This window comes from Talaromyces marneffei, chromosome 1 (genome assembly GCF_009556855.1).
Source record: "Talaromyces marneffei chromosome 1, complete sequence".
In the NCBI taxonomy this organism is placed as follows: Eukaryota; Fungi; Ascomycota; class Eurotiomycetes; order Eurotiales; family Trichocomaceae; genus Talaromyces; species Talaromyces marneffei.
This window is the reverse complement of record NC_072348.1, coordinates 5,531,153-5,557,703: the sequence shown is the minus strand read 5'-3', so window position 1 is coordinate 5,557,703 and position 26,551 is coordinate 5,531,153. Positions and strand designations below refer to the sequence as shown.

The following is a 26,551-nucleotide window of genomic DNA, read 5'->3' as shown; positions in this document are numbered from 1 at the left end:
TCGCTGTTTTAATAAATTATCTCGTTATATTATTACTAATACAAGACCAAGACATCAGCATGACAGACGCGTTCCCCATCGCTCTAGTGGGGCCTTCCTCGAAGGAGCGAAAGTACGACCGACAGCTACGTTTATGGGCAGCGAGTGGACAACAAGCACTCGAGCAGTCGCGCGTGTTGCTTGTAAATTCTGATGGTCCGATCGATGAACAAAACACACCAGTAGGCGGCGTCGCTGGCGTTGAAACACTCAAAAACTTAGTTCTGCCTGGAGTGGGAGGCTTTACCATCGTCGATCCCGCTATCGTTACAGAGACCGATCTCGGTGTGAATTTCTTTCTCGAGGAGAGCAGTCTGGGAAAATCGCGAGCTCAGGAGACATGCGCATATCTCAAGGAGCTGAATCCTGATGTGGACGGAGACTACAAAGCTGAGGTGCCTCCCATCTTGAACGTTCTATCTTGAAACTGCGAAGCTGACCTCTGTAGTCAATCTCAGAACTTCTACAACAACCCAATTTTCTCTCCGCCTATAAACTCATACTGGTATCGGGCCCTATAAAACGATCCTCTCTCGATGCGCTCTCCCTCTCCGCCGACCAACTAGGCGTTCCGTTAATTTACACACACTCTGTTGGCTTCTACTCCTCCTTCTCACTACAACTTCCCTCCGAATTTCCCATCGTTGAAACACACCCAGACCCTGAATCTACACAAGATTTACGACTACTCAACCCATGGCCCGAGCTACAAGCTGCAGGCTCAGCAATTACAGATCTTGACGCACTCGATGACCACGACCACGGCCACGTGCCTTATATCCTTATATTATTACATTACCTAGAGAAATGGAAGTCTGAACATGATGGAAAAGCACCGGAAAATTACAAGGAAAAGACTGCATTCAGAGAGTTCGTTGGAGCCGGAGCAAGAACCAACACCGCAGAAGGCGGAGAAGAGAACTTTGATGAAGCTGTGGGTGCTATTCTCAAAAGCATCAATCCTTGGTCATTGCGAAGTAATATTCGCGAGATATTCGATATGGAACAATGCAAAAACTTACGGTCAGACTCGGACAATTTCTGGATCATTGCCGCTGCATTGAAAGAGTTCTACGCGAAACACGCTGTTCTCCCACTGCCTGGATCCGTGCCTGATATGAAAGCCAAATCAGCAGACTATATTTCCTTGCAGAATATTTACAAAAGCAAAGCAAGTCGGGATGTTAAGGAAGTTCTAGAGACCGTTCGTACTCTAGAAGCGCAGCTGGGTTCACGAACTGTACCAGTTGCAGAGAAAGAAGTCGAGGTCTTTTGCAAGAATGCATCACATGTTAAAGTGATTCACGGACGCCGAATACCGCACATCACCATCGATGCCAGCCAAACTCTTAAAGCTATCCGATTCGGATTTGGGAACCCGGAATCCGTGATCTCCGTTTACGTGGCTTTCGAAGCCCTAGATGTCATTGTTGACGGAATTCAAAATGGACGATTACCCGCAACAGCACTAGACGATGATGCGACATGGGACGAAACTCTCGACCGACTAATAACCACCATCGCGGAAGACGACAAGAGCTTCCTTGAGGATGAAGAATCGATCCGTGAAAGCGTGACGAACGCAGCAAAGGAGCTCCGTCGTACCGAAGGTGGTGAATTACACAACATCTCCTCTCTTACGGGCGGATTGGTCTCGCAGGAAGCGCTGAAAGTGTTGACGAGACAGTATATCCCGCTGGATAATACTTGTGTCTTTGACGGAATTGGCAGTCGAAGTGAGATGTTTCGCTTGTAGGCTGGATTCGGACAGGGATTAGGATTACAATTAGATCAGACGAATACATAAATGAAAACCCATCTTGTTGGTCAGTCCCAACCAATTATCACCACGAATGTTCATGTGAACTTAACCTTATCCAGGAGGTCATATCTTACTATGTACTCTTGTGTAACCTTCCCCCAAACCGTAGGAAGACAAATGGCGCATTGGCCAGGACCAATATTATAAAACCGAGTAAACTTGACGCGCATTGAATCACCAGGTTGTCATACTGTGGACCTCATCGAAAGAAATCAGTTTCCCCAGTTAGGGTTTTTGCTCTCTGCCCTCGAGAGCGGCGTGCTTTGGGTGTATATACTTCGACAGCAAAAACAAAATCTGATTTAGGCTCCCCTATATGCAAAGAAGAGGATAAACCATCCCCAAAGACGATGAAAGATCATTTAAGACATTTTTACAGAAAGAAAGAAAATAAAAGCCCTGGCGCCTGTCCATGCTCCTGAAACCCAAATACAAAGCCAAATATAGAAATAACTATACACAGTAATGTATAGAGTCTTGATGATCAAGAAAGAATTTGAGATAGGCAAAATGAGTTGAAGCGTCCAAATTGTACAGAATAGAAGAAATAACATGTCGTAGAAAAGTCTTGACGGAATGATGGTGAATATGAGATGCAAATCAAGCAGGCCGGCATCAATCACCGGGATATCGGCTTGAATAGGGACGAAAAAGAATATTTATCGTGAGGCGAAATTGAGCAAGTTTATATGTTAAAAGATGCGTCCCTCGAAAGGTGTGAGGGTATGAAGCTGAGCATGGCTTGAAAAGGAAAAGCTTTTATGATGCATATGACGATGATGATGATGATGAAATAATTTTATCCGGCCATTGGTCTTCCAACTCGGTCGAGCCAATAGCATATTTCTCTAGCGCTAGACGTGCACTGTATCGAATGTTCTCGGTGAACGCAACCTCAACCGGAGGAGCGAGATGTTCAGAAATATCACTGTGGTAGGCGGACGGACCAACGGGTCGATGGTGGTTGAAGATACCGGGCTCGACGGATAGACATACAGCACCCTTGGGCCGGCCGTTGACACCTTCGCAAATGTCGCGTAGCATGATGTCGTAGGGATCACTGAACTTCCTTACGCCCATTTCGTAAAGAATGCGGCGAGCGCCGCGTTGAGAAACAGCATAGACTAAAGAGCAAATCTGGCCCATGACGTGGTGAGTTGTGCGGGTGTGGTCAGGGAAAATCTCGCGTGGGTCGCGCTCCTGCTCCATCACATGTAGATGATGGTTCTGAGGGACGGTCTCATCATTGTAATAAACCACACGACCGCGAGGTATAGACTGCGATTTTTTTGCCTTTTCTTCGTTTGCAAGGTTGATATTTGGCGCTTCAGTACCGCAATGTCCGACCCATAGCACGTCCCAGTCGTCGCCGTATGGTGATATATGTGGCTTCACGGTCTTTGGAAGCTGGCCAAAGATGAGTTCTTCTGGTTGACCACCCTTGGATGGGTCAACGAATGAGGGGTCTGCATAATTGTTCGTCGTGCCCGCAAGTGGCATTGTCAAAGCTCGAACTCCCTCGGCAAAGTCGTACATTTGATCGTGGATGCGAACATCCCAGTCCGCATCATCCTCGAGAATGAGTGCCGAATCTAAATTGTTCTCGACGATCCTGCGATGTTCACAGCTGCCTTTAGTACTAATCATTTTTATAGCCAGAATGTGACACCGGATTGTAGCTTACGCTCTAATTGCGTTCAGATGACTCCTCCAGCTGCCGATGTTGCCAGATCGTTGACTCGTGTGACTCGCTGGCGGGGGAAGCGCTTTATCTAGAACATCACTGCCGAGTACGCCCTCAATATAATCTAACTTCAAGTCCGTCATGGACGACATGAGCGCGAGAGCATCACGACGGTCTGTTCGCGGGGGAAGATTGATAACATAGATGGCGCCGAACTATATTATTGTCGGACAACCAAGTCAGTCTATTGAAATACTAGTATAATCTGATGCTCACCCACCCCTAGCGTGGAATTCCTAGCATCATTCACTAACTCTGAACCAGACGATCTGCGCGAAGACTTCGGAGCCAGTTGTGCGTCAGAAGGCTGATAGAGGTAATATAAAAGAGCAAAAAGGAAACAGCCAACTAATATAGTTTGGCCTAATATTCGGCTCGCCATGGCCGTTGAATCCGACAACGGTTGTGGGTGAAGTTTGTAGAGGTAAAAAGTAGCGAGCGAGCGACGGAGTGTTGATACAAAGTGGCAAAAAGAGGATCCACCTGCAGAAATGCAAATGCGCCGTTATGTGTTGTGGAATGAGGAAAGTGTCAGCATGGCCAGAATGAAACGCTGCAATCTGACAGGAAGTTTTAGGGCTAGAGCGGTAAATCGAGGAGAGAGAGGGTGTCGAGTAGGCTAGTTTATGTGATGGTTAAGAGAGTTAGTTACGTAGGATCGAGAATAGGGATGGACCCGATGGAGAGGTTTCCCCAAAGTTAACCATTATTGGTGGGGGCCGCTCCAGACCTCAATCACCTCATTGGCCGACTTACAGAGATGGTCACGTTTTGGATGATCCGTCCCTGTTGATTGGCCCGGATGTGATTCTGCAGCAGTCTGGCGTCTGGCCCCTGGAATGCTGCTCCGGGTCACGTGCTGCTGTAGTGGATGATGATATTCTCTGTCAACGGAGTAACTAGTTAGTTACTCTGTACATCGTACGGAGTACAAGTAGTACTACACAGTATGTAACTAAGTAGCCAACTAATCCGCTAGGCAGTTGCCTAGTTAAGTTAGTATATCTGACTAGCCGAGCACGTGACATCTGCAAGTCATTCCACCAGTGGCTCCTTCCTATTCGGTAAACAAGCCCTAAGCCAACAGGGAAGGAACCATGTCGTCGTGCCTTCCTTTGTAACCATTCATCATCCTTGCTCGCGTACCTCAAGAAACATCAACCGTCGTCAAAGATGGGACGCTTCAAATGCCGATTCTAGTCAATGGCGCAATCATTGGATTTCTCGCTCCGTTGCAACTCCCTAACATGCCGAAAAGTTCTGACTGACCAAGCTGTCGTGACGACTTGTTCGTTCGTAGCGTTTTCCACATGCCCTGTTGATAAGGCGCTCACTAATGACATGGCATCCACTAGGCACATCTTTTGTCTATCTTGCGCCGGTAACTTGGGTCTCACACGACAAACACAGCAAAGTCGCACCTGTCCTGCATGTCAAGCAAATCTGCCAAATCCGGACGACGTTGTGTCAACTATCCTCAACCCTACAGAAGATTACAAAACTAGCGTGCTGAGTGGTCTGGATCCAACCACGGTCATTGAATGTGCTGGGAGGGCGTTTTCGTTCTGGGCTTACCAAACGACACAAGAAATGTACCACTTGACATCATGACTGAAAAAGGGAGAGGCTGACACACACATTGTAATTAGATGCTACCAAGAATATCTGAGCAAAGGGCTCACCGAAAAGTACGGCAGCCTGAACACCGAGAAAGAAACGTTGATCAACAGTGCCAATATCGAAATATCAAGTCTGCAAAATAAGCTTGCCGGTGAGTTGATCCTACTGAAGTCTAATCACTTCTAACTTCAATGATCCAGATATGCAACAGGCCCAAGACCAACTACAAAAGAAAAACGATGAGCTCATCGCCCTCTACCAAGAGAAATGTAAGAAACATACTCAAATGACGAACCTCTATAACCTTCTCAAAAGCCGAGCGATGCGTTCCCAGATACAAACTGCCGCATCAGACTCTGTATCTCAAACACTAAAGTTCCTACCTCAAGCAACAAACAATACACGACTGAACAGATCATTGGTGCTTCAAACAGCCATGACTGCATCTCGACATTTCGATGCATTGTCCTCTACGGAGAAACGAAACGGCAAAAACAGCACAGAGAGACTCTTTCGACATCAGCGGAGCGGCAGTGCAAGCTCAAAGAGTAAGGAGGATCCTTTCATGGCCCGTGTGGGAGCAATGCCTCCTCCTCAGTTACCTTTTTCTGGTATGAAAACATCATTACTTCTTCAAAAATATCACAAGCTTTGTACTTACTTTTCCTGACTGTAGTTGCCCAAAATCCCGTCCCTACGACATCTCATCATCGGACACGTCTTCCTGCTCAGCCGGAGCCAGAGGTCTTTCGAGAGAACCGGGAGCAGATGGATGAACCGAAATACTTTGCAAACCATGGACGTTTTAGGGATTTCAGCTATAATCCCGGTTGAACAGGACAGACCAGTTATTATTTGACTAGGCCGGGAAAACTTGATTTTACTTAACTCTTCTGATATATGGGCATCTTACGGTTTTATTCATCATAGCCGAATATACATCCATTGATCATACGTTTAATACCTAGGTAACAAAAGGGGCTAGAAGAGATTTCTCAATCAAGGCTCGCAGTCTATCTAAAGACTCACACAATAAGACAATTCAAATAAATACGTTACAAGAAGCTTGCCGTCGAAACCGACGACTAAAAGTATAGAGACAAGAATAAAAGACCTAAGGCACCCATAGCCTAACAAATCCAGCGACTTCCTGACGACACGTAACGCAACTGCCAAAGTTATTCATGGCCAGACTGACTCTGCAATCTTCGCAGACGCAGAGACATCGGCACGGCCAGGCAATGATTGAGCGAGGACTTGTCTGACAGATTACGCATTGAGGACCGTCGTCTCCCAGGCCTGCTGCGCCCGTTTCCCATGAGTCTTTCTGACCTTCTTGGATACGTGCGGCTGCGTCTTGGCGGCGAGTCAGGATGAGTTTCTCGAGGATGTCGGCTTCTTCTTCGGCTGTGGGGCGGGATTTCTCGTTGCTGTTGCTGGTTCTGTCTCTAGACCTAGCATGATAACGTGCTGGCATCAAGACGCGTGCTCGCTCGCGCTCGTCCTGGCATCGGAAGCGGCTGCGGGTCATGATGCGACCTTCTCGATCGGCGAGGAGATGTGCGGCGAGAATACGAGCTTCGTTCTTGCTCTCTTGATCTCGAGGGTCCAGGAGTCGGGCGAGAGAGGATGTATCCAACAAAGTCTCCATTAGTGGCGTGCTTTCGCGGGTAAATGTGCGAGGGTACGGTTCTCGCTGCGTAGGGGTCCGACGGCCATCGGAGTCATCATCATCATCTTCCCATTCATCATTGTTGGTCTGCATAGAAATCACGCTGGTATTGTCATCCAAACTATCTTCTGAAGGCACATATTCACCACTTTCGTCCTGATTACCCCAAGAACCCCCAGCCGTCCACCAATTGTAGAGCTTGTTGTCTAATCGAGTCTCGTCTGTATCTTCCCACGTTGATTGAAGCATAGTCTCTCTCTTTCGCATTTCTTTCTCCACGTCGAACTCGTCATCTTCCGGTAGCTCGAGTTCGCCATCGTCAGTCAAAATCCAAAAGTCCAACGATGCCTGTTGCTCTCCTTGGCTTGTCTTTCGCTTCTTGTTGGTCCCAATGAGACGGACCATCCACCGTGGTCGAGATGTAATGCCCATTCGTTCTAGAATCTTGTCCAAGCCTAGAGCAATCCATCTAGAAATCAAATAAAAGATACCCTTGAAAAATGCATACCCATGATAAACCCTGCTTGCGCCATGAAATGCTCCAACTCCGCCAAGATTGTTCTGTGAATGAGACTGATATATATTTTTCAACTTTTCAATTTTCTGCTCCTTGCCGTATCCGCTTTCCCATGTTTCTGCTTGTGGTAGAGGAATATCAAAGTTGATATTGGCTGCGTTGTCCCATCGAGCAGCCGAAGTGTCACTGCCCAAGGTCCTTGGTCTTACTCTCCGACGAGCATTCTCAATTTCGGTAAGTCTGTCTTCCTCTAACCACGTTCTCCGGCGCGCTACCACATTACGTCCCTCATTCAGAAAGACTGCCTCGCTCGCAGCTGTCAAGGAGGCATATCCAATGCGTAGTAGAGAGGTATAGAAATCCTCGTGCATGTTAAGGCGTACATTGCGGATCTGATTGGAGCCTTGCATGTTATCATGGGCTAAAGAGAAGCGCTCCCAAATCGACGACGGTTCTAGCAGGCCAGCAGGTAAATTGAAGGCGCTGATAAGGACGGCGAGCCCATATATTCCCAAGCAAACAGTGATTCCTACCAGTATGAGAAGATGGGGAACGAATCCCACGATGCAGACAGTAGGGAATTTAAGGAAACCGCTATCACCGCTGACGGGTGAGTTATCAAGGAAACCCCATGCTATAGCACCCATGTAGCAAAGTCCCCATATGGTTGTATTTATGAGTCGGTATCTGCTTTGTTTTCCGAAAACGTCAAGAGAGTTAGAGCATAGACTATTGCAGCACGAGATGAGAATAATGAACAACAATTCAGGCGTAACGTTCATCTTTTCGAGAACTTGTGTGCGTGTGAGTATGTGCAGAGTTGAGTTTTCGTCTCCCGTCAAAGGCAAATCGTCTCTTGTTGAGCTATGCTTTGTCAATCCAAAGATTCCCAGGCCGATAGACTGGCTGACCATGGTTTCCGCCTCTGCGAATGCAAGGGAATGCTCGAAGATTGACATCCCGGCCTCGGTGACGACAGGTCGACCCTGCAATGCACACAACAACGTCTCCACAAAGTGGCTTATGCAAAGAGTAATGAAAACTGGCCACAGGAGATTAAATGACCCACGAGGAATTTCGGTGCCACTGGATTGTCGACTCATTCCTACCGCGCTACAAGAATCCGAATATGACTCCCATGGCAAAAGTGTGGAACTCATAGAATATAGAAAGCCACCACCTGCAGCATGATCAAAGGAGAAACGCTTGTCGGGATGACCGTATCGGATTGAGGGGTATTCAGGAGACGTTTGGCATCTAATTGCGCGTAGTAAATTCACGATCTGCGCCAGAAATAATGTGATCGGTATGATGCGAAGAACAAGGCGCTTCTTCCATGGGAGAGTAATATGTCGCCTTGAAGACGCATATATTGTCACACGATTGAGTACCAGAGCAACCGAAAAACAAGCCAAAGACCACCGACTTGTCATGTAACTGAAAAAGCCACTAAATCTCTTCATTGCTTGAAAAAAGTCTGTCACGTTGAAAGCGGCGTCCGCACCCATATTTTCTGCAATTCCTTCAGCTATGTTTCCTCCAGTGGCTGCAGCCGCAGCTGCCAGCTCACCCTCTCGTCCGAGCCCATTACCGAAGAGGACATCTAGACCAGTGAAACGCGCGACATTGTGTGGGAGAGTAACGAATGTAAAGGTTTCGACTTGTTGAATTGCTTGCCAAGGGGCTTTTAGCAATAGTAGAGGATATGATATGTTGTTTGATATCGTGTTGTCGATCGTCTGCGCGGAGGCTGAGGGGATGGGGTCGCTGAAAGCCGACATTGCTCACGAATAGGCGAATGGACGAATAGACGAGGAAATAATGCGGTCAGAGTGATTTGATTCCACAATCGCTAACAGCTTAACGCGAGTATTCAGGTTGATTACCAATAACCCATCAGTGATCGCCTGAACTGGGCAGGACTTGGGGTCCGACACCTGGGAGGCGTCTTCCCTTGGTCATAACTCTTTGAAGGAATAATAGCAGTAGACGTGCACAAAGTGCAAAGAGACTATTAATACAGGTATGGAAGGCGCGAAGGATAAGTTATCGAGTAGAGTCGATGTATAAGAGGGAGGGAGAGTTCTTGTTGGCCCGGTGGTGTAGTAAGGAAGCTTAACAATTGATTGATGACGGGCACCCGTTGCACTTGCCAAGGTTAATCCCCGCGCCTCCACTCCCGCCGCCCAATCACCCAAAAGGGAAACCCATCACGACCGGGGTATCAGAAGCTTCAGAATGCGATTGGCCTTGTCGTATGGGGGCGGTTTACCCTTTTCTATAGATGCAAGAGCATGCTGCAATTAAAACTCCGAACATATTGATAAAGACATGAGTTCGGAGATCTCGCCGAACTAATATTTGTGGATGCTTGTATCTATGGACTTTGAATTTTGATACGTATATCAACATTCAATTCTATGTTCGCAGTATCGCAATGACCAACCAGCACCGGACTCCATCATTATTAATACATTAAAAGAAGAATGCGTTGCCCTGAGCATCTCTTCTGGTAGACTTCATCTTCTCCAGAAACTCCTCGCCGGGCTCGTATTCGCGCCATAAACTGGCTGGAAATATGTGCTTATTCTTCTCATACCATCGTCGATCCACAACCTTCGTTAATGTTGGATCGGTGTTGGCGCCCTCGAGCTCTTCATCACTTGGTTGTGAGACCGGTTCATCCTCTTTCTCGGGAGGTACATTCGCTGAGAAATCGAACAATAACCCTCCAGTCTTGCCAAAACTGGGTACTTTGTTGGCTATAAAGTAGTAGAACTCATAGTGCTGCGACAAGTCAGGATTAACACAAATTTCGGCAGTGATTAGAGAAGTAAACTCACATGAGGTACAATGATATCCCCTCGCACAAGCATGAGATCGTCCACACCGACTCTAGCCCATTCTCGACGGTTATCACGTTTCGCACGACTACTTTTTTGAGCACCTGCTACCCCCAGCTCGGCACCAACTTTCCTACATCGGTCAAGGAATAGCCAAATGTGATCGCCTTTCTTGACTTTCACCTGCCCTGCGGGGATGTTTGTTCCGTCGTAGAAAACAAAAGGTATTATAATCTCCGTAGCTTTGATCTTCTCTTGCATAGCCAGAAACTCTTTTCGTAATGCATCACGCGCTTGCGCCTCAGCCTCAAGCGCGGCTTTCGTAAGTGTCTTTGGCGGGGGAGGAGCATTGGGGTTGGCGGTGATCTTGCGCGATGGTATAGCAGCACTGCCTTCTAACCGCTTCTTGGTAGTTGGCTGTGGCGTCGCTGCACTGGAGTCTTCTCCAGTATCGTTTGTATCATCATCGTCTCCGAAAGACAGCTTGCTCTTCGCTAGTGCCTTTTTCTTCTTCTTTGGTCGACCGTCCGAGGAAACGGGGTTGGCTGTCAGCGCACTATTCTTGGTCCATTAGCGATATTCCTTGACATTTAAACTGTGTAAATTTGAACATACCCGTCTGTCGGATCGCCTTGAGAGGGAGTTCCTGTTCTCGAAGTGCCCGGTGTGAATCGTCCCAACGACTTGTCATGCGCTTCGCGCTCTTTTTGTTCAAGAACCTCTGCTCGCCGTTTGCGAAATTCCGAAAGATGGACTAGGCCGACTGTTTGTGATTTGAGTAAGTCCTCCGCTGAGGCTGACTGGCCTGTGAATGATCGAGGAGTCGATGTTCGACTTGGCGGTTCGGTTGACATGATTTGGGATTGTCAAAATTGTCTGATGGCGAACTGCTCACGGTACAAAGAATGTCAAATCTATGCGCTCTGCGACGCCAAGGAATTCATGTAACCACGTGACTTCGGAGGGATAGAGAAGAGCTTCGAAAAACAAAAGTAACGAAACAATGATATACAATCCTGAAGTATCAGGAATTATCTATTAGATTCTTGTCCGTGAGTTGGTTGAAGCTTTTCGACGCTAAGATCTGGGGCAAAACTAAGTGCTCAAAGCTTCCGCTCCCGCTACCTAGCTCACCAGGCTGGATTAAATTGCACCAACAACTGCAGCTTCAATCACAACCATCACAATCATCCAAGATGGAGGAAGACGATGACGATCTCTACGACCCCGCCGACTCCTTTCCGCCTCAGCAGGAGCACAACAACTATAACCAGAGCACGGAAGACACGAAAACTGGAGACTCGTACGAGTTTGAAGAGGAGGAAGAGGACGATGATGTAAATTGCACCTCTTACAGGGAGTCTTGACGCATGAATAAAGCTCACAGTCATTTAGGACGATTTCAATATTATTACAGAAGCTCCTGCAGATGCAGGTCAAAGTCTGTAAGTTTAATTGACTCCCTCAATTCTTTGATGATTTACTGATTTGTGCCTTGAAAGTGCACATCCACGACATGCAGCTTTAGCCGGTGAAAACCAGCGATTCGTCTCAGTCGATATCAAACCGTCAACACCAACAGTTCCCCTAAAGGCTGAGAGCACTACACCCGCGCCTATTCAAGGCAGACCGGTAGCGACCTTGAAGCCTGGCACAGACTACCCAGCCATACACACATCTACGATCGACGTGAACGGAAATCCCATACATCCCACCACAGGCAAACCTATCACTTCAACAGATCTAGATACTGATTTCCCCACAGAAGATGACAAGCCATGGAGGCGGCCCGGTTCAGATATTACGGATTTCTTCAACTACGGTTTTGATGAGTTTACATGGGCGAGCTACTGTCTCAAGCAACAACAACTACGCAACGAAGTCACGGATCAGAAGAAACAACTGGATGAAATGCAGGCGTTCATGTCGATGGGAGGAATGCCCGGAATGCCAGTTGCGCCTACTCCAACACCAGCTCCGCCCGCTCAAGCCGCTCCTCCTGCTGCAGGTATGGCAGGTATGCCTGCCATGCCCGGAATGCCGGATATGTCGCCAGATATGATGCAGGGAATGCTTGCGAATATGATGGCTCAGGGTCTTGATCCGTCGGCAATGGATCCGATGAATTTTATGCAACATATGCAGGCCATGATGGGTGGGGGACAACCGGGAGGTGGTCAACAGAACCAGGGATACCCCGCTCAAGGCAACCAGCAGCAGATGGGCTATGGAGGTTATAATCAACAGGGAGGCTACGGTGGAGGACGCGGACGGGGTGGAGGTCGAAGGTGGTGAGCAGATGTATCTGTATGAATATTTCGCCTTTGGTCGGCGGTACTGGCGTTATGATATTACCTCGATGTGTTGCTTCGCGCATCTGAAATATACCCGGTTCTATCTATTATTTCAGTCAATTTGTAACTACGTAGTAGAAGTAAATGTAAAGACATCGGTAAGCCTCGGTTTTGATTTCGGGGAACGGATGGATGCCTTGTAGCCTTACCGTCCAAGTCTTGGCATTCTGGAAATTTCTCGCTCGAATCGCTCCAGCCAAAAGCATCGTTTCTTTCGATCTCTTCCAGTAGCTTCAATTCACCTCAATACACGATTTCACGTTTCTATCTTGCAATTTACTAGCACCTTCTTCTTACACTCCATCACAATGGTATGTTAGCTCTGTCATTCCAATACCAGCATCGACAAGCTCCGCGCAAGCTCTCTCCCCGGATCGGATCGAAGCTCCAATCCATCCATCAATCCATTCATCCATCGCACTTAATCCCCCCCCCTCCCCCCCCAAAACCCCAATGATAACTAACATTCCTACTTCAACAGGCCCTCCGCAACATCAAGAACCTCGTCCCCCTTTTGGACCGCGTCCTCGTCCAGCGCATCAAGCCCGAAGCCAAGACCGCCAGCGGTATCTTCCTCCCGGAAAGCACCGTGAAGGAGATCAACCAGGCCACCGTTTTGGCCGTTGGTCCTGGCGCCGTTGACCGAAATGGAAATAAGATTCCCATGAGCGTTGCTAGTGGTGATAAGGTTTTGATTCCTCAGGTATGTCGTTCCTCCTTCAGTCTATGGCAATGGAAGGTTGAGGTTAATTGGGATGGATAGTTTGGTGGTAGCCCCGTCAAGGTTGGTGAGGAGGAGTTCACTCTTTTCCGGGACTCTGAGTAAGTTTTGGATCCAGTTTTGAACGATGGTGCTGGGTTTTTAGGTTACTAACAATTATGTTCAGGATCCTTGCCAAGATCAAGGAGTAAACAAACCAGCCCCTCGATATAATAAAACCTCTTCCTGTCGCACAATGTACTATATCGAACTTGTATTATCACGCCCGAAGAAATCGAAAGTCTAGGGACGGCGTTGGTTTTGGATAAGATAAAAGAGAAATAACCTTTTTAATACACATTTACACTGGGCAAGGATTCTGTTATTCTGACCATGTGCATGCGTGATGTGTTGTCGTTGTTGTTCCAGCGGATTTCTTGCATATTTGCCCTGTTTTGTCTCAATTGATCTAATCAATACATGTACTCCATGTCTCAATACCTCTCGGAGGGAGTCTTGATATACTGTTGATAGGCTCCGTTTCATGAGCCTTAGAATCTCCTCTCTGAATACATAAAATACCTATGTTCTTATGTGCAGCATTTTCGCATCACTCAAATTTCGTTCTCGCCAAGTCCACTGCCCAGTCGACTTGCCAGTCTATCTCGAGCACCCTTCCAACTCTCGAGAGCACTCTTTGCCCTACAATTTCCTGGAACATGTGCCTTCTTGTTTGGTAGGGCATCTCGACAAATCTGGACAGGGCACTCTCCCTGCTGACGTCCTTGGAACGTCCGGGCCGCGCTGAGCTTGTCTTGAGCATAGCGAGCACGCTCTGAGCAGCGAAAGGATTGAGGCCTGCCTTTCGAAGGAACACCTCCCACTGTGTCTGGTCATCATGGAAGTGTGAAGCAGTTATTTCCCCTTCCGTCGTGTTCAAGGAAGACGCGAGATGCGAATCGATAATATGTTTTGCTGCTATTGATAGAATCCATTCAAGTACATGGTCTGTGGCGATGAGCAGCACCTTGATATCGCATACGTGATTTAATGACATGCAATAGGTTGTCAAATCTCTCAGTGACGAGAGAGTGTTCATGGTCGTTTCAATAGGCGAGCGTACTAGCACGTAAAGTATCTCATACCGTGGTGCAGACTGGACGATTCTCGCATGCAACGGAGACTCTATACCTGGAAGCCCCTGTCCAGGAAGATACTTCTGCGTTGTTTCATGAGAGCTGGAAAGAATAATCCCAGTAGTAGAAGACACTATCAGATCGGCCTCATTGACGACCTGTGGCTGGCTAGACTTTGCTCCCTGGTAGTCACGAAAGAACAATCGCACATATCGAGAAGTCGAAAGGTCTTCTAATGATCGAATAAGGGTGCTGTCAGACCGTAGCAATTGTGTAGAAATGATAAGAATGAGCGGCGTACTACTACCCTCTTTCAAAGGGTATTTGGGGTATAGATTGACGTTCTGAATATCATGTATAGCGATAGGCGAGGATAGAACTTTGATAGGTTCCGTTGTCTTTGCTGGAGTGTCGAGTTTGTCTGGGCCAGTCTTTGTGCTTTTCTTTGGCGTATTGCTAAAGTATTGACTTTCGTGGTCAAGTTTTCGACGTTTATTCTTGTGGCATCTCGTCTGCATGAATGCTGATAGCGTACCTAGAGATCCAGCAAATGGGGTCAAGGAATCTGTTACTGGTGAAAGTAGAGTTCCTGAGCTAGTTGATATCTCTGCAACCTCGTTCGCTTCGTCGAGAGCTAGGGGAGATGCTATCCGTTTACTAGGGACAACATCTCCGACAAGAGGATTGTCTACCTTAAACGGCCTAGGGGTAGCGATGTGTTCAACTATAGATTCAATGAAGTGACCGGTATCAGTATCGCTACTGAGACGAGACGCCGATATGATGTTGCGCTCATGCTGCTGTTCACTTTCAATATTTGGGGGAGGATCTCCGACAGGCTGATAATTCTCCTTATGCAGACCAGGGGTAACGATGTCCTCAACCACTTCGTTGAGAAGACCTGTATTCGTGGTACTACCACTATGAGTATCCGCCATAAGGTTGAACTCATCTTTTTCTTCAATTTCGAAATAGGGAGTAGTTTCTTCGGCGTGCGAGTCGTCCCCCTCAAGCAGACCAGGGGTAACGTTTCCAGTAAGCACTTCGCTGTCGTGGCCAGTATCAAAGTCACTACCGGGATGAGACTCCCATCTAATATTGTGTTGATGCTGATCCTCACTTTCGATATAGAGAGGAGGTGTAGGCAGGTGAGGGAAAGATTCCTAAACAACACGAGCATAAGAACTATCCACGTCTGCACGGTTTCGAAAACTCATCTACTTACTATATCCAAGATAGAAATCTCAACAAATGCGTCTGTATCCTTCCTATGCCTCTTTTCATCAAGAAATGTCATAGCTTCGAGCAGAACGTGCCTAGTGCCTTTGGGAGCCTCGAGTTTCTCCATGCTCGGGTCTCTATCCAATATACTCGGAAGTTCCCAGAAGTAGTCAGGGAATTCGAGTCCTTCGTCAATGTTGGCTCTCTCGCGATCCGCCAAATTCGGGGCTATCTCGTTTAGTAGTTCGACGGGATCGGTCCTCTTGCTCAATGTCCTTAGCATATTCTCCTTTTCGGTGGAGAGTAGCGGGACATTTATCTTTAAATCATCCCTGAACTTGTATTTGAGTTTTAAAGAAATCGCATCTTCCGCTCTTTGATCTGGTTTGCGCTGTAGTGATGTTACTTCTTGTAAGACAGCCGTCAGAAAGTTGACACCGTCCTTGTCAAGGACAAGTTTCTCATTTATGGATGTGAAAATCGATGTGATATTTGCAGACCCCGAAGACTCAAAACCGAGAAGCTGTGATGTCGATTTCATCGACGAGAGATATTGTGCCTTCTTAGAGACGCGAGTCTGGCCAAGGAGATCTAAAGGATCGAATTGTTGATGATTTCTTGCGATGGCTTGGGATCTGGCGTAATGAAGCATAGATAATTCCTCAAAGTCATCCATTGCACCTCAGTATCGATGGAGCTCTGAGGGTCTTTTGAAGTGAACGATGCGTATGTTTCTCCAAGCGAAGTGGAGAGGTTGAACGACAACGGAGAAGGAACGCAAGACGGTGACGTACTACTTGCCCCTTAGAGAAGCTGGCGGGCAGAATTGAAAGTACAGATAGTCGAGACTTACTACGGTAATAATAAAGAGAGAGAGAAAGACATTTGGAAAGTTGGAAAGCCGTCAATGAGTACACTGACCAAAAAATTGTATGCCTGTCATTCAGGGGTGGTTGGGTTCATACATGGAAAGGTTTATCTTCATCACATAATGTACAGTCATTAATCTTATTCAATTATCCAAGTCGCCCCATCCCAAGAGTCGGTGGCCCAAGAATCAATTCCTGAACTTCCTCCTTCACACCACCCAGCCGGCTTGCGACACCTAGAATACCGGCTTCAACGTCTCCCAGAGCGGCAGCAAGATCTGCCAGTTGATTTCTAGCACCTGCGCCACCTGGTATACCGTCGTCACGGTTGCGAGAAGAGAGAAATTCATTGATCTGTCTGTTGAGTGAGCCCTCTACACCATGGAGATGATCTTCGATTTCTTTGAGATTCTTCTTGTAGCCTTCAAGGACGGTGGACATCTCGTCTGACCGGTGAGAAAAGTATTCAACCAAGTTTGTCGGTATGCCATTGATCGAATCAGAAGTAGATGGATCGCCTTCGACACCGTCAGGTAGCGCGAGGGTGCTCTTTCGATTTTTGATGGAGGATCGTAGTGTCTGGCGCTCAGATAACTGTTGCTCAGAAACAGACCACCAGCCTCCGCCTGTTGATTGGTATTGCAATGGCAGTTTCAGATTGTCAATCGCACGGAACCCGACTTGGGCTTCTGCTGCATTTCGTGCCACCATATTGCGCACAGCATCGATTTCGCGAGCATCGTTCTCCAGAGCTAGCTGGATGGTTTCAAGCTTCCCTTCAACAAACTCGACATCGTTCGGGATCGTCGAACCTTGAGACGCAATTGTTGGTAGAATACCGGCAACATCGTTGCACATGCTAATTTGGTTCAGAATATATGTATCAATCTGCTCTATCGTTCGCTTGATCTCGTCTGCGCAACTCTCAAATTTCGTAGTCGGTAGAAGATTGCTAGCATCTACTCTGACCCCTTGCACGACGGCGCCTTGAGCTGCTGCTGCTGCTGCCTGTGGCGGTTGAGTGGTTGTATTCTGAGATCCAAAGATAGATAGGGTAGGTTTCTGCTGTTGTTGTTGTTGTTGCTGCTGCTGAGCTGCATTCTGAGTATTACCACTAGGAAACAGTCAGAAAACTACAGAATATGGACAGGGCTACATAATTGATGCTTACAAAAGACTCATTCCCGTAGTAGTTGGGGCTGTGCCAAAAAGTGATTTTGTTTGAGTTTGAGCCGTAGCTCCCTGGTTTCCTCCGAACAGACTGCTGCCGCCAATTGTATTCTGCTGCTGGGTGTTGGTGGCACCGAATAAGCCTCCACCGGCGGTTCCTGTCTGTTGTGTGTTTGTGTTCCCGAACAATCCACCGCTGGGAGTTGCAGGCTTCGCTGTGTTTCCGAATAAACCTCCACTTGCCGGTTGCGACGTGGCCGTCGAGCTGCCAAATAAGCCTCCGCTTGCCATGCCGCTTTGTTGTGTAGTACTCGTCGTGTTTGTGCCTTGTCCGCCGAATAATCCTCCACCGCTTGTCTGTGTGGTCCCTGATGACGGGTTTCCAAAAAGGCTTCCGGCGGGCTTCTGTTGATTTTCAAACAGACCCGCTATGGCAGGTTGTGTTGTAGAGGGCGTTGATGTGTTGGAGCTATCAGATGTCAGTGAAAGCCTGTCTATAATTCAACCTTGCAATTTGAGAACTGTTATTTGTTTCTTCGCGAAGCTAGGCCAAGGTGCACAAGAACAGTGTTGGCAACACGGGACAGCAAATGTGCGTATCAAGGGAAGCGCCGCAAAATATCCAGTATCAAAATGACAATGAGGTGTGTAATGTTGCAGAGGATTCGAGGACTCACAATAAAGAATTAGCAGAGGATGTGTTGATAGAGAGCCCACCGGCGGCTGGCGCAGAAGGTTTTGCAGAGAACATCGTAAAACCGAGGGAAATAGGGTATAGCTAATTTAACAAAGAGTTATAGCAGCCGAGCTGCAGAACGTTCAGACTCACCCCTTGCTTTAGATGCTCAAAGAACCGGCTTAGGCTTTTGTTGTCGCGAGCTGTCCGGCGGAAGAAACAGAGCTCAAAAGGAATCCGGAATGTTAGAAAGGGACTATTCCCGATTAAGCCTAGTCTATTTTTCTATTTAGATATTGTTCGTTGACGATTCGTGACATTCGTCTCTATTTATCTTTTACATCCAACCATTTTTTGAAGCCTTTGGCTTGATAATGGAGGACCTGTCGATATATTCCCAGGCCGACCTACTCTACACGCAGGAATCATTCTCAAGGTATCGACCTGGCGGGTATCATCCAGTCAACCTTGGGGATACCTTCAAAGACAACCGCTATGAAGTACATCACAAGCTAGGATGGGGGGAGTTTTCTACTGTATGGCTTGCATATGACAAAGAGTACGCGAATGAACTCGTTCTCCTGTCTTCCTCCGCTAATTCTGCCCAGACAAAAAATATGGGTGTCACTCAAAATCAAGACCGCAGATAGCTCATTAGAATCTCGAGAACATGATTGCATGCAAGTTCTGCAAAAGAACTGTCAAGGGAACTTGTCCTCCAAATATATTGTTCAACTACTTGACTTCTTCCTCCACCATGGGCCTAACGGAACCCACCAGTGCCTTGTATTTGAGCTACTTGGCCCTCCTGTGCATAAAGTTCTCCGGGAGTACGACGACTCTCAAGAACGACTGGAGACTGATATCATCTTACGAATGTCGAGACAGCTGCTTGAGAGTATTGACTTCATTCACAGTGTTGGTATCGGGCATGGAGGTGGGGGATCATTCATGCACGTTTAATTCTTGTCAGTGTGTTTCGACTGACCTTGTGATAGATATAAGCAGTAGAAACATGGTCTTCAGCTGTAATAATTTGTCAACTGTCACACAGGAATATCTGTTTCAAGTTCTTGGTGCTCCGGTGTCCGAGCAGTTGACTCGTCTTGATGGTGGCCAGCTTTCCGAAGGCTTACCAAAAAGCCTGGTGAAGGCGGCCGAATGGATCGGCTGGATAGATGAAGATGAAGATCTGCGGCTATTTGACTTTGGAGATAGTCTATTTCAAGGAAAGGAGCCTGCTAAACCTGCGCACCTAGGTTCATTACGTGCGCCAGAGACAATTTTTGAAAAGTCCTTTGACTATAGGATTGACCTATGGCATGCAGGCTGTATGGTAAGCTTTCTTGATCACACACTTCGGAAATTTTGCTAAATAAGCTGCTTCTAGATTTATTCTTTCATATTCGGATCAGTCCCATTCTGGTACCTAGGTGACGATGAGCTCCTGGTGACAAAGATGATAGATTTGCTAGGCAAACTACCGTCGGAATGGCAACCACAGTGGGGGTGGATGAAGAAAGAGTCCAAGTCCGAACTGGATTTGAATGAAGGTAATTTGTCTAACTCCATTGCTTGAAGCTATTACTAATTATACACGAAGATCGTCAACCTACATTGTTGACACGAAAATTCAACGAGACAGTGCTCAATCCGAAACTTAGAATCCTACGTACTGTGATAGAACAACTGATGGAATTTTTACCATCCAACCGTGCTGCAGCGTCTGCAGTTTTGAGCTTGATGAGCTCGAACGTCGGGCAAATCCCTGATTCTGATAGCGGTTTTAAATTAACATGTGTGGCTCTTTACAACGCCTCAGAAATATCTGAAACTCCGTCCGTGAAAAGTGGTTTACCGAACAATTTGCATACAATAGGCCCCAATTATTTCAAGAGTGCAGAATGGCGAGTGACTTCATACTATTATGAAGAATGTTCAAATGCTGACAGAAGTTCTAGGACTCCAGATGGGACATCGGTAATAACTATGTCCGCGGATAATCATATCAGAACATTTATACTGTATAGAAATCATTCACAACATCTATATCTATCAATCACTAACACGATATAGACCGCCGGACCTTCTTGAGCAAAGAGAGACCCCGCTAGATTTGAAGCCATATTCAACACTTCCTTCTATGGAACCAGTACATACAACTGCAATATATCCGTTCTTCAATCTTCAAGACCCCTCAACTACATTGATCCTATCATCAGTTCGGGATCACCCCATAAGACTTTCATCAGCATTGTCGCCTCAAAACTTGGGCACATACTCTTTGATAAACCCGTCAACCGAAGCGTTTATTGCACCTCATTCAATTCTATATCCCTCGCATCTCGGCGGTTCTCAATTCATTACCGGCTCTGATTCTTTGATATGCATTTTCGATGTTTCACGTACAGGAAATAACGGACCTGTCAGCCGTTTACCTACTATTCCAAGTAAACGAAAGCAGATCGTTGGCGGCGGTGTCGGAATGAAGGGAATTGTATCTGCACTTGCTATGAATCCTGCCCAAGATGGAATACTAGCTGCAGGCACTTTTACAAGAAACATTGCTCTGTACGGTGCTAGAGGAAGTGGCGAGCTCATTGGAACATTCAGCATTGCCAAGACGGAAGCTGATAGCCATATAGGAGGCACAGGGATCACACAGCTGTTGTGGAGTCCTTGTGGGAGATACCTCTACGTGGTTGAACGCAAGAGTCAAGGCACGCTAGTTTACGACATTCGTGTCACCGGTCAGTTGCTAGGCTGGCTTGAGGGACGAGAGGCTATGAGTAACCAGCGGATGAATGTAGATGTGATTGCCGCAGACGGCGAGGATTCTCATGAGGTATGGGCAGGTGGAACAGATGGCATAGTAAGGATGTGGAAGAATCCTCATACCACGGTTGGTGGGCACCAACCCGATTTTTCATCCAAGATTCATGATGGTGAGTTTCCAACTTCAAGGCTGACAAATCTGAACAATATTAATGCCGATGCAATGTCTAGACCCCATCACCAGTTCGGTGTTTCATCCAGGTGGGAGTGTATTAGCAACCTGCTCTGGACAGAAACGATTCCCTGAATATGATGTCGATGATATTGGAAAGGTTCAACCAAAGTCAGAAATAAGGGGTGATGATAGCTTAAAGATTTGGGCTCTTTGATGTGGGTTTCTGGTGAAACTGAAAATAATTGTCTATAAAATTGACAACGATGCACGCCAAATTCTTTAGTTGTGAGATCACAATTTCTTTTTACTCAACAACTTGACACTGACAATATCCACGATGAAGCTCTTCTCATCAACCAGCTTTCTCGCCCTCATATGGGCTCTTACTTTATCAGCCCAAGCTTCATCGCATCCAAACTGTCCATCAGCTAGGACCATCCAGCAAGCTTCTTTGAACCCGACCTGGATTGAAAATATCGCCTTTCGACAACCGAACGGCGGTATTCTGTTTGGTCTCGTCACTGAGCTAAGCCTTTACTAACTCAAGGATCTATTGAATCAAGCTACTGCAAGGCTACTCTATGAGATTCCAGACGTGACCGCGGTCTTCGGAATGTTAGGGATTGCAGACGATGTCTTTGCTGTGGTAACTAGTACCTTCAGCACTACCACCATAATAGCCACCGAAGGATCATTTTCGCTATGGAAAGTGGACCTCAAGAACGGAAAGAGTGGAAATGGGGGAGCGTCTGATGTATCCAAAATCCCTGATATACCTGAAGCGATGTTTATTAACAGCGTAGCTAAAGCTGAATTCCACCACTCGTCGGCATGTGCTGTGACTGAGCACAATGACCAACTCGCTACGGTGCTTATTGCTAACTCATTGTTGGGAGTAGTGTGGAAGGTCGACATAAACACAGGCGAATATGAAAAGGTCATATATTTGCCTGCTGTCAATATTGACAATAAACACATGTATGTCTTTTAAGGCCACTCGTCAAGAGCGACCGGCTCGCTAGGTGTCCACGTACTCCTTGATTGGACTGTCAAAGTGATCTACACCTACCCAACTTAGCCCAAGCGGTTGGTGAATTTGAAACAGCCCATGTCTACGTGCTTCGGCATACTTGCACAGAACCTTCCCCAAAGAGACCGAATCTGTTTTATCTTGTTTCCGGAGTTTTCAATGACTGTATTTTCGAAGATACATCTAATGCATATCCTTCTGTGTCTACATCGATACCGGCCGAGCAACTGAGATATCTGAGATCTACCCAAGTACCCAACCATATAGATCAGAGGCATTAGCCATCCAGGCTTATTCGGACGACAAACCAGTCAAGGTATTTGCATACGTAATCGCATGCGTTGGGAATGCACCATCTGGCATCTGGAAGGTGAGGAGGGGACAGGACGCAATGCGCCTGCTGTCCAGGTGATCAGGGCTTGTTGCGATGTAACACTCAGTAAACCCTACGGTACTGTAGTATCTCCGAAGTTATCAACAATATTTCAATGTTGCCATCACCCGGAGTATACAATTACAAAGATATAGAAACATTACGGTGCTTATAAGATGACTTAATCCCCACATACTTACAGTGTTCGTAAGCACCTTATCCTGCCACACTGCAACCGGAAGATCGACATCTGGACCAGGCATGATGTCCTCAAAACAGGCGAACCGCTTGAATAGCATGCTCGCCCTCATTTTCTTGATCCAAAGCACCCTCGCTGGACCTTGTGATATCTATTCTTCAGGCGGAACACCTTGCGTCGCTGCCCACAGCACCACTCGTGCCCTTTACGACTCATACACTGGCGTGCTCTATCAAATATCCCGTGGCTCAGATGGCGCTACAACAGACATCTCACCTCTAACTGCAGGAGATGTTGCTAATGCCTCGGCTCAAGATGCTTTTTGCGCCAGCACAACTTGCTTGATTACTATTATCTATGACCAGTCCGGTCAAGGTAACCACCTCACCCAGGCACCCCCTGGAGGTGCCGCCACTGGCCCAGAAGCCAATGGCTACGACTATCTGGCCAGCGCTATCGGTGCACCGGTGATGCTGAATAGTGATAAGGCGTACGGAGTCTTTATTTCACCCACAAATGGTTATCGGGTCGATGATGCTACTGGCATAGCCACGGGTGACGAGCCGGAGGGGTTATACGCTGTATTGGATGGCACTCATTACAACACGGCTTGCTGTTTTGACTACGGTAACGCCGAAGTCAGTAACACAGATACAGGTAATGGCCATATGGAGGCTATTTACTTTGGAGCCGATACCAGAACTGGCAGTGGTGATGGCCCTGGCCCTTGGATTATGGCTGACCTTGAGAATGGTCTTTTCTCTGGCTACACAGCTGGTAACAACAATGCCGATATTACCATGTCTTCTCGATTTGTCACAGCAACACTCAAGGGAGAGGCAGATCAGTGGGCGATACGTGGCGGAGACGCTACGTCTGGATCATTGACAACTCTCTACAGTGGCATACGGCCAGCCAACGGCTACAATCCTATGAGTAAGGAGGGTGCCATTATCCTCGGAATTGGTGGTGATAACAGTGATGGAGCCCAGGGCACGTTCTATGAAGGCGTTATGACTAGTGGGTATCCATCTGATGACGTTGAAAACGAAGTACAAGCCAATATCGTTGCTGCTGGCTATGCAATCACCTCCTTGATTAGTGGTCCAGGCTTAACTGTCGGTTCTTCTGTTTCGCTACGAGCAACAACAGCATGCTGTACAACAAATTATGTTTCCCATTCTGGGTCGACCGTAGAACTCCAGGTGGTGAATTCGTCTAGTACGACTGCTCTTCAGCAGCAAGCTAGCTGGACAGTTTGTACAGGTCTTGGTAACAGTGGTTGTTATTCATTCGAGTCAGTTGATACTCCTGGGAGCTATATACGCCACTCCAACAATCAACTCCAGCTCAATGCCAATGATGGAACGAAGCTGTTTAGTGAAGATGCCACATTTTGTCCGCAGGCCGGTCTCAATAGTCAGGGAAATTCTATACGATCATGGAGCTATCCAGGTCGCTTTTGGCGCCATTACGGTGGAGTCCTCTATATTGCGGCCAATGGCGGTCCCAATACCTTTGACAGTACCACATTGTACAATGATGATGTGAGCTTTGTAATCAGCACTGGTTTTGCTTAGTCTTTTCCGAGGGTAGGTCGCGATATACTTATCTTATGCTTTGCGCCCTTGTACATACACGCAAGAGAGGGGAGGGCATTTGTACATAGATTCGCGCAATCAGTATTCACATAGATAATCCAAGTTGGCTCGGCCAGTCCCGTCTTACTCATCGCCATTTTATATAGTTATTTAGATCTTGTTCTCAATCCAGGTAAAGCGGCAACGATTTCGTCCTTGATCTATGTTTTTTGAGGCGGCAAATAATGCGGTACTGACTCTTTATGCTTTGTTGTTCACCCCTTTGATGATTCAGAAACCAGACTCTATGTTGATGTGTGTATATGCACATTCTAGACTTTATCATAAACATTCAATGTGTATAAGAAAATAAAACAAATGAAACTTCATAGTCGTCTTTCCAGCTATGACGGAATGACAATGCCGTACTTCTCATACGGGAAATCCTCCAGAGTAGAAAACAAACGAGCAAACCCATCACCCAGTTTCCCGGGCTTGCCCGATCCCTTAGCCTGGGCCAATCTTTCCCCTTGTAATTCATCGGCTTCCTTTTCAGCATCAGTCTTCTCTTCCTCCTTGTGTTCTCCAGTAAGACCTGCAAGAACCTCTTCCTCTCGCCCCTTGTACACATCTAACACAAGCGGATGAGGACACCAAATAACCTGCATCCCCGCACGACGACCAGCTTCAACACCTGGAACAGCATCTTCAAAGACCAGACACTCCTCTGGTTTGATAGGCTCTTCTCCCTTCTCGCGAAGCTCCTGGTTGATGGTCTCGAGGGCAAGCAAGTAGATATCTGGCAATGGTTTCCCGCGCCCTTTGCCGATACGCGGATCATCGCCTAGAACCTGTCTATCTTTAGGGAACAAAGAGAAGAGATCCTGTAAATGACTTGTTTTGAGCTCATAGTTGCGCTTGTGAGATGATGTTGCCAAGGCAATGTAAACTGGCTGAGAAGTGTTAGTAGTAGCATGAAGATCATTAAGCAGTTTGACTACGCCGGGCAATGGTGCCGCCTCAGGGAACAGCTTTTGTTGTTGTACCGCTATTTTAGCGGCGTACTCGTCCTGTGAGATGGGTAGATCTGCCCAGTCATGGAAGATTTTGATGGCCTGTATGTCTGTAAGTGAATGTTTCTTGCTCTATCTGAGCAAAAATCGTACCTCAGGAGCAGGTCGGCCTTGTATCTGGGCCTTGAGAGACCAGGGCATGTTGGGCTTGCCATATTCTTGTAGAACAGAGTTTGTGATGGTTGTGTAGATGTCTTCTGTGTTTAGCAGGAGACCGTCCATGTCAAAAAGACAGGCCCTAATGCGGGGAAGTCTGAAAATATGCATTTAGCTTTATGTCATATATTAGGAGAAGGACTTGGACACGTACTCGGTTGACGACATTGTGGTTATTCGAGGTGAAACAGGCAAAGATTCTTGCCGTACTGCGGGGATGTCGAGAATTTTGTCGAGAAGGGCGATGGTTGCTGATGAGAAGAAGATAGTGAGCCAGGGAGTAATCTCTCCAATTAATACCCAGAATTCGTCGGTGTGTTCCAATGTCAAAAATATGACAGACAGCTCCTGCAGATGTAGACAAAGATCCTTTGTGAACTTTTGAGGTATCACGGTATGCCATACGACCGTGGGTGGTTTATATTCGGTTTGATGACAGAAATCCGCGTTCTTGTTACATTTTTTACATATGCGTACGGACTCTGTATCTGTACGTTCACGTGGAAGCCTGATTGGCTAAAACTGGGTGGGCATTCAACCGCCTCAAATTTGCCCTTTTTGGAGACTTGCTAGATGTTACATCCAGATTTCTGTTTAAGAAATGATGCATTCAGTATATTATACGTAGTTGTATTTAACCCGGAGCTCCCCCAGACATCCTCGAGCATTCACGCGTAGCTTGCGAGGGCATGCACATAGGGCCTGTGCTACCTATCAGCCCAATCAAGCAATTCCCATGCCAGCAGATCTGCGTATCTGGATTCTAGAGCGCCAGGGACCTTTTCTTCGGGCCATTTCACTCTTCTA

At 47.0% G+C, this 26,551-nt stretch overlaps 12 protein-coding genes across 12 annotated transcripts; 6 read left to right on the top strand and 6 right to left on the bottom strand.

Moving 5' to 3' along the window:
• Positions 1-59: 59 nt before the first annotated feature.
• Positions 60-1,795, top strand: EYB26_002036 (uncharacterized protein; the record flags this gene model as incomplete). The annotated part of the gene is made up of 2 exons (XM_054261344.1): positions 60-434; positions 488-1,795. 2 exons carry the CDS (start codon positions 60-62, stop codon positions 1,793-1,795), a joined length of 1,683 nt encoding a protein of 560 aa, XP_054117319.1.
• Positions 1,796-2,620: 825 nt separating this feature from the next.
• EYB26_002035 (uncharacterized protein) lies at positions 2,621-3,987 on the bottom strand (the record flags this gene model as incomplete). The annotated part of the gene is made up of 3 exons (XM_054261343.1): positions 2,621-3,473; positions 3,546-3,760; positions 3,826-3,987. The coding sequence occupies 3 exons, from the start codon at positions 3,985-3,987 to the stop codon at positions 2,621-2,623; spliced, it is 1,230 nt and encodes a 409-aa protein (XP_054117318.1).
• Positions 3,988-4,808: 821 nt separating this feature from the next.
• On the top strand, positions 4,809-6,059 carry EYB26_002034 (uncharacterized protein; the record flags this gene model as incomplete). Its single annotated transcript, XM_054261342.1, has 5 exons — positions 4,809-4,897; positions 4,961-5,197; positions 5,255-5,376; positions 5,426-5,836; positions 5,902-6,059. 5 exons carry the CDS (start codon positions 4,809-4,811, stop codon positions 6,057-6,059), a joined length of 1,017 nt encoding a protein of 338 aa, XP_054117317.1.
• A 280-nt stretch (positions 6,060-6,339) lies between these two features.
• On the bottom strand, positions 6,340-9,195 carry EYB26_002033 (uncharacterized protein; the record flags this gene model as incomplete). Its single annotated transcript, XM_054261341.1, has 1 exon — positions 6,340-9,195. One exon carries the CDS (start codon positions 9,193-9,195, stop codon positions 6,340-6,342), a length of 2,856 nt encoding a protein of 951 aa, XP_054117316.1.
• A 694-nt stretch (positions 9,196-9,889) lies between these two features.
• On the bottom strand, positions 9,890-11,111 carry EYB26_002032 (uncharacterized protein; the record flags this gene model as incomplete). Its single annotated transcript, XM_054261340.1, has 3 exons — positions 9,890-10,201; positions 10,258-10,813; positions 10,873-11,111. The coding sequence occupies 3 exons, from the start codon at positions 11,109-11,111 to the stop codon at positions 9,890-9,892; spliced, it is 1,107 nt and encodes a 368-aa protein (XP_054117315.1).
• Positions 11,112-11,453: 342 nt separating this feature from the next.
• On the top strand, positions 11,454-12,552 carry EYB26_002031 (uncharacterized protein; the record flags this gene model as incomplete). Its single annotated transcript, XM_054261339.1, has 3 exons — positions 11,454-11,594; positions 11,653-11,702; positions 11,760-12,552. 3 exons carry the CDS (start codon positions 11,454-11,456, stop codon positions 12,550-12,552), a joined length of 984 nt encoding a protein of 327 aa, XP_054117314.1.
• Positions 12,553-12,919: 367 nt separating this feature from the next.
• Positions 12,920-13,523, top strand: EYB26_002030 (uncharacterized protein; the record flags this gene model as incomplete). Its single annotated transcript, XM_054261338.1, has 4 exons — positions 12,920-12,922; positions 13,093-13,314; positions 13,375-13,433; positions 13,499-13,523. 4 exons carry the CDS (start codon positions 12,920-12,922, stop codon positions 13,521-13,523), a joined length of 309 nt encoding a protein of 102 aa, XP_054117313.1.
• A 398-nt stretch (positions 13,524-13,921) lies between these two features.
• Positions 13,922-16,344, bottom strand: EYB26_002029 (uncharacterized protein; the record flags this gene model as incomplete). Its single annotated transcript, XM_054261337.1, has 2 exons — positions 13,922-15,610; positions 15,673-16,344. The coding sequence occupies 2 exons, from the start codon at positions 16,342-16,344 to the stop codon at positions 13,922-13,924; spliced, it is 2,361 nt and encodes a 786-aa protein (XP_054117312.1).
• Positions 16,345-16,684: 340 nt separating this feature from the next.
• Positions 16,685-18,458, bottom strand: EYB26_002028 (uncharacterized protein; the record flags this gene model as incomplete). The annotated part of the gene is made up of 3 exons (XM_054261336.1): positions 16,685-17,651; positions 17,709-18,176; positions 18,385-18,458. The coding sequence occupies 3 exons, from the start codon at positions 18,456-18,458 to the stop codon at positions 16,685-16,687; spliced, it is 1,509 nt and encodes a 502-aa protein (XP_054117311.1).
• Positions 18,459-18,757: 299 nt separating this feature from the next.
• On the top strand, positions 18,758-21,547 carry EYB26_002027 (uncharacterized protein; the record flags this gene model as incomplete). The annotated part of the gene is made up of 8 exons (XM_054261335.1): positions 18,758-18,942; positions 18,992-19,320; positions 19,382-19,719; positions 19,774-19,936; positions 19,987-20,290; positions 20,345-20,407; positions 20,460-21,328; positions 21,390-21,547. The coding sequence occupies 8 exons, from the start codon at positions 18,758-18,760 to the stop codon at positions 21,545-21,547; spliced, it is 2,409 nt and encodes an 802-aa protein (XP_054117310.1).
• A 1,453-nt stretch (positions 21,548-23,000) lies between these two features.
• Positions 23,001-24,515, top strand: EYB26_002026 (uncharacterized protein; the record flags this gene model as incomplete). The annotated part of the gene is made up of 1 exon (XM_054261334.1): positions 23,001-24,515. One exon carries the CDS (start codon positions 23,001-23,003, stop codon positions 24,513-24,515), a length of 1,515 nt encoding a protein of 504 aa, XP_054117309.1.
• A 404-nt stretch (positions 24,516-24,919) lies between these two features.
• Positions 24,920-25,912, bottom strand: EYB26_002025 (uncharacterized protein; the record flags this gene model as incomplete). The annotated part of the gene is made up of 3 exons (XM_054261333.1): positions 24,920-25,630; positions 25,682-25,841; positions 25,899-25,912. 3 exons carry the CDS (start codon positions 25,910-25,912, stop codon positions 24,920-24,922), a joined length of 885 nt encoding a protein of 294 aa, XP_054117308.1.
• Between the last annotated feature and the right edge of the window lie 639 nt (positions 25,913-26,551).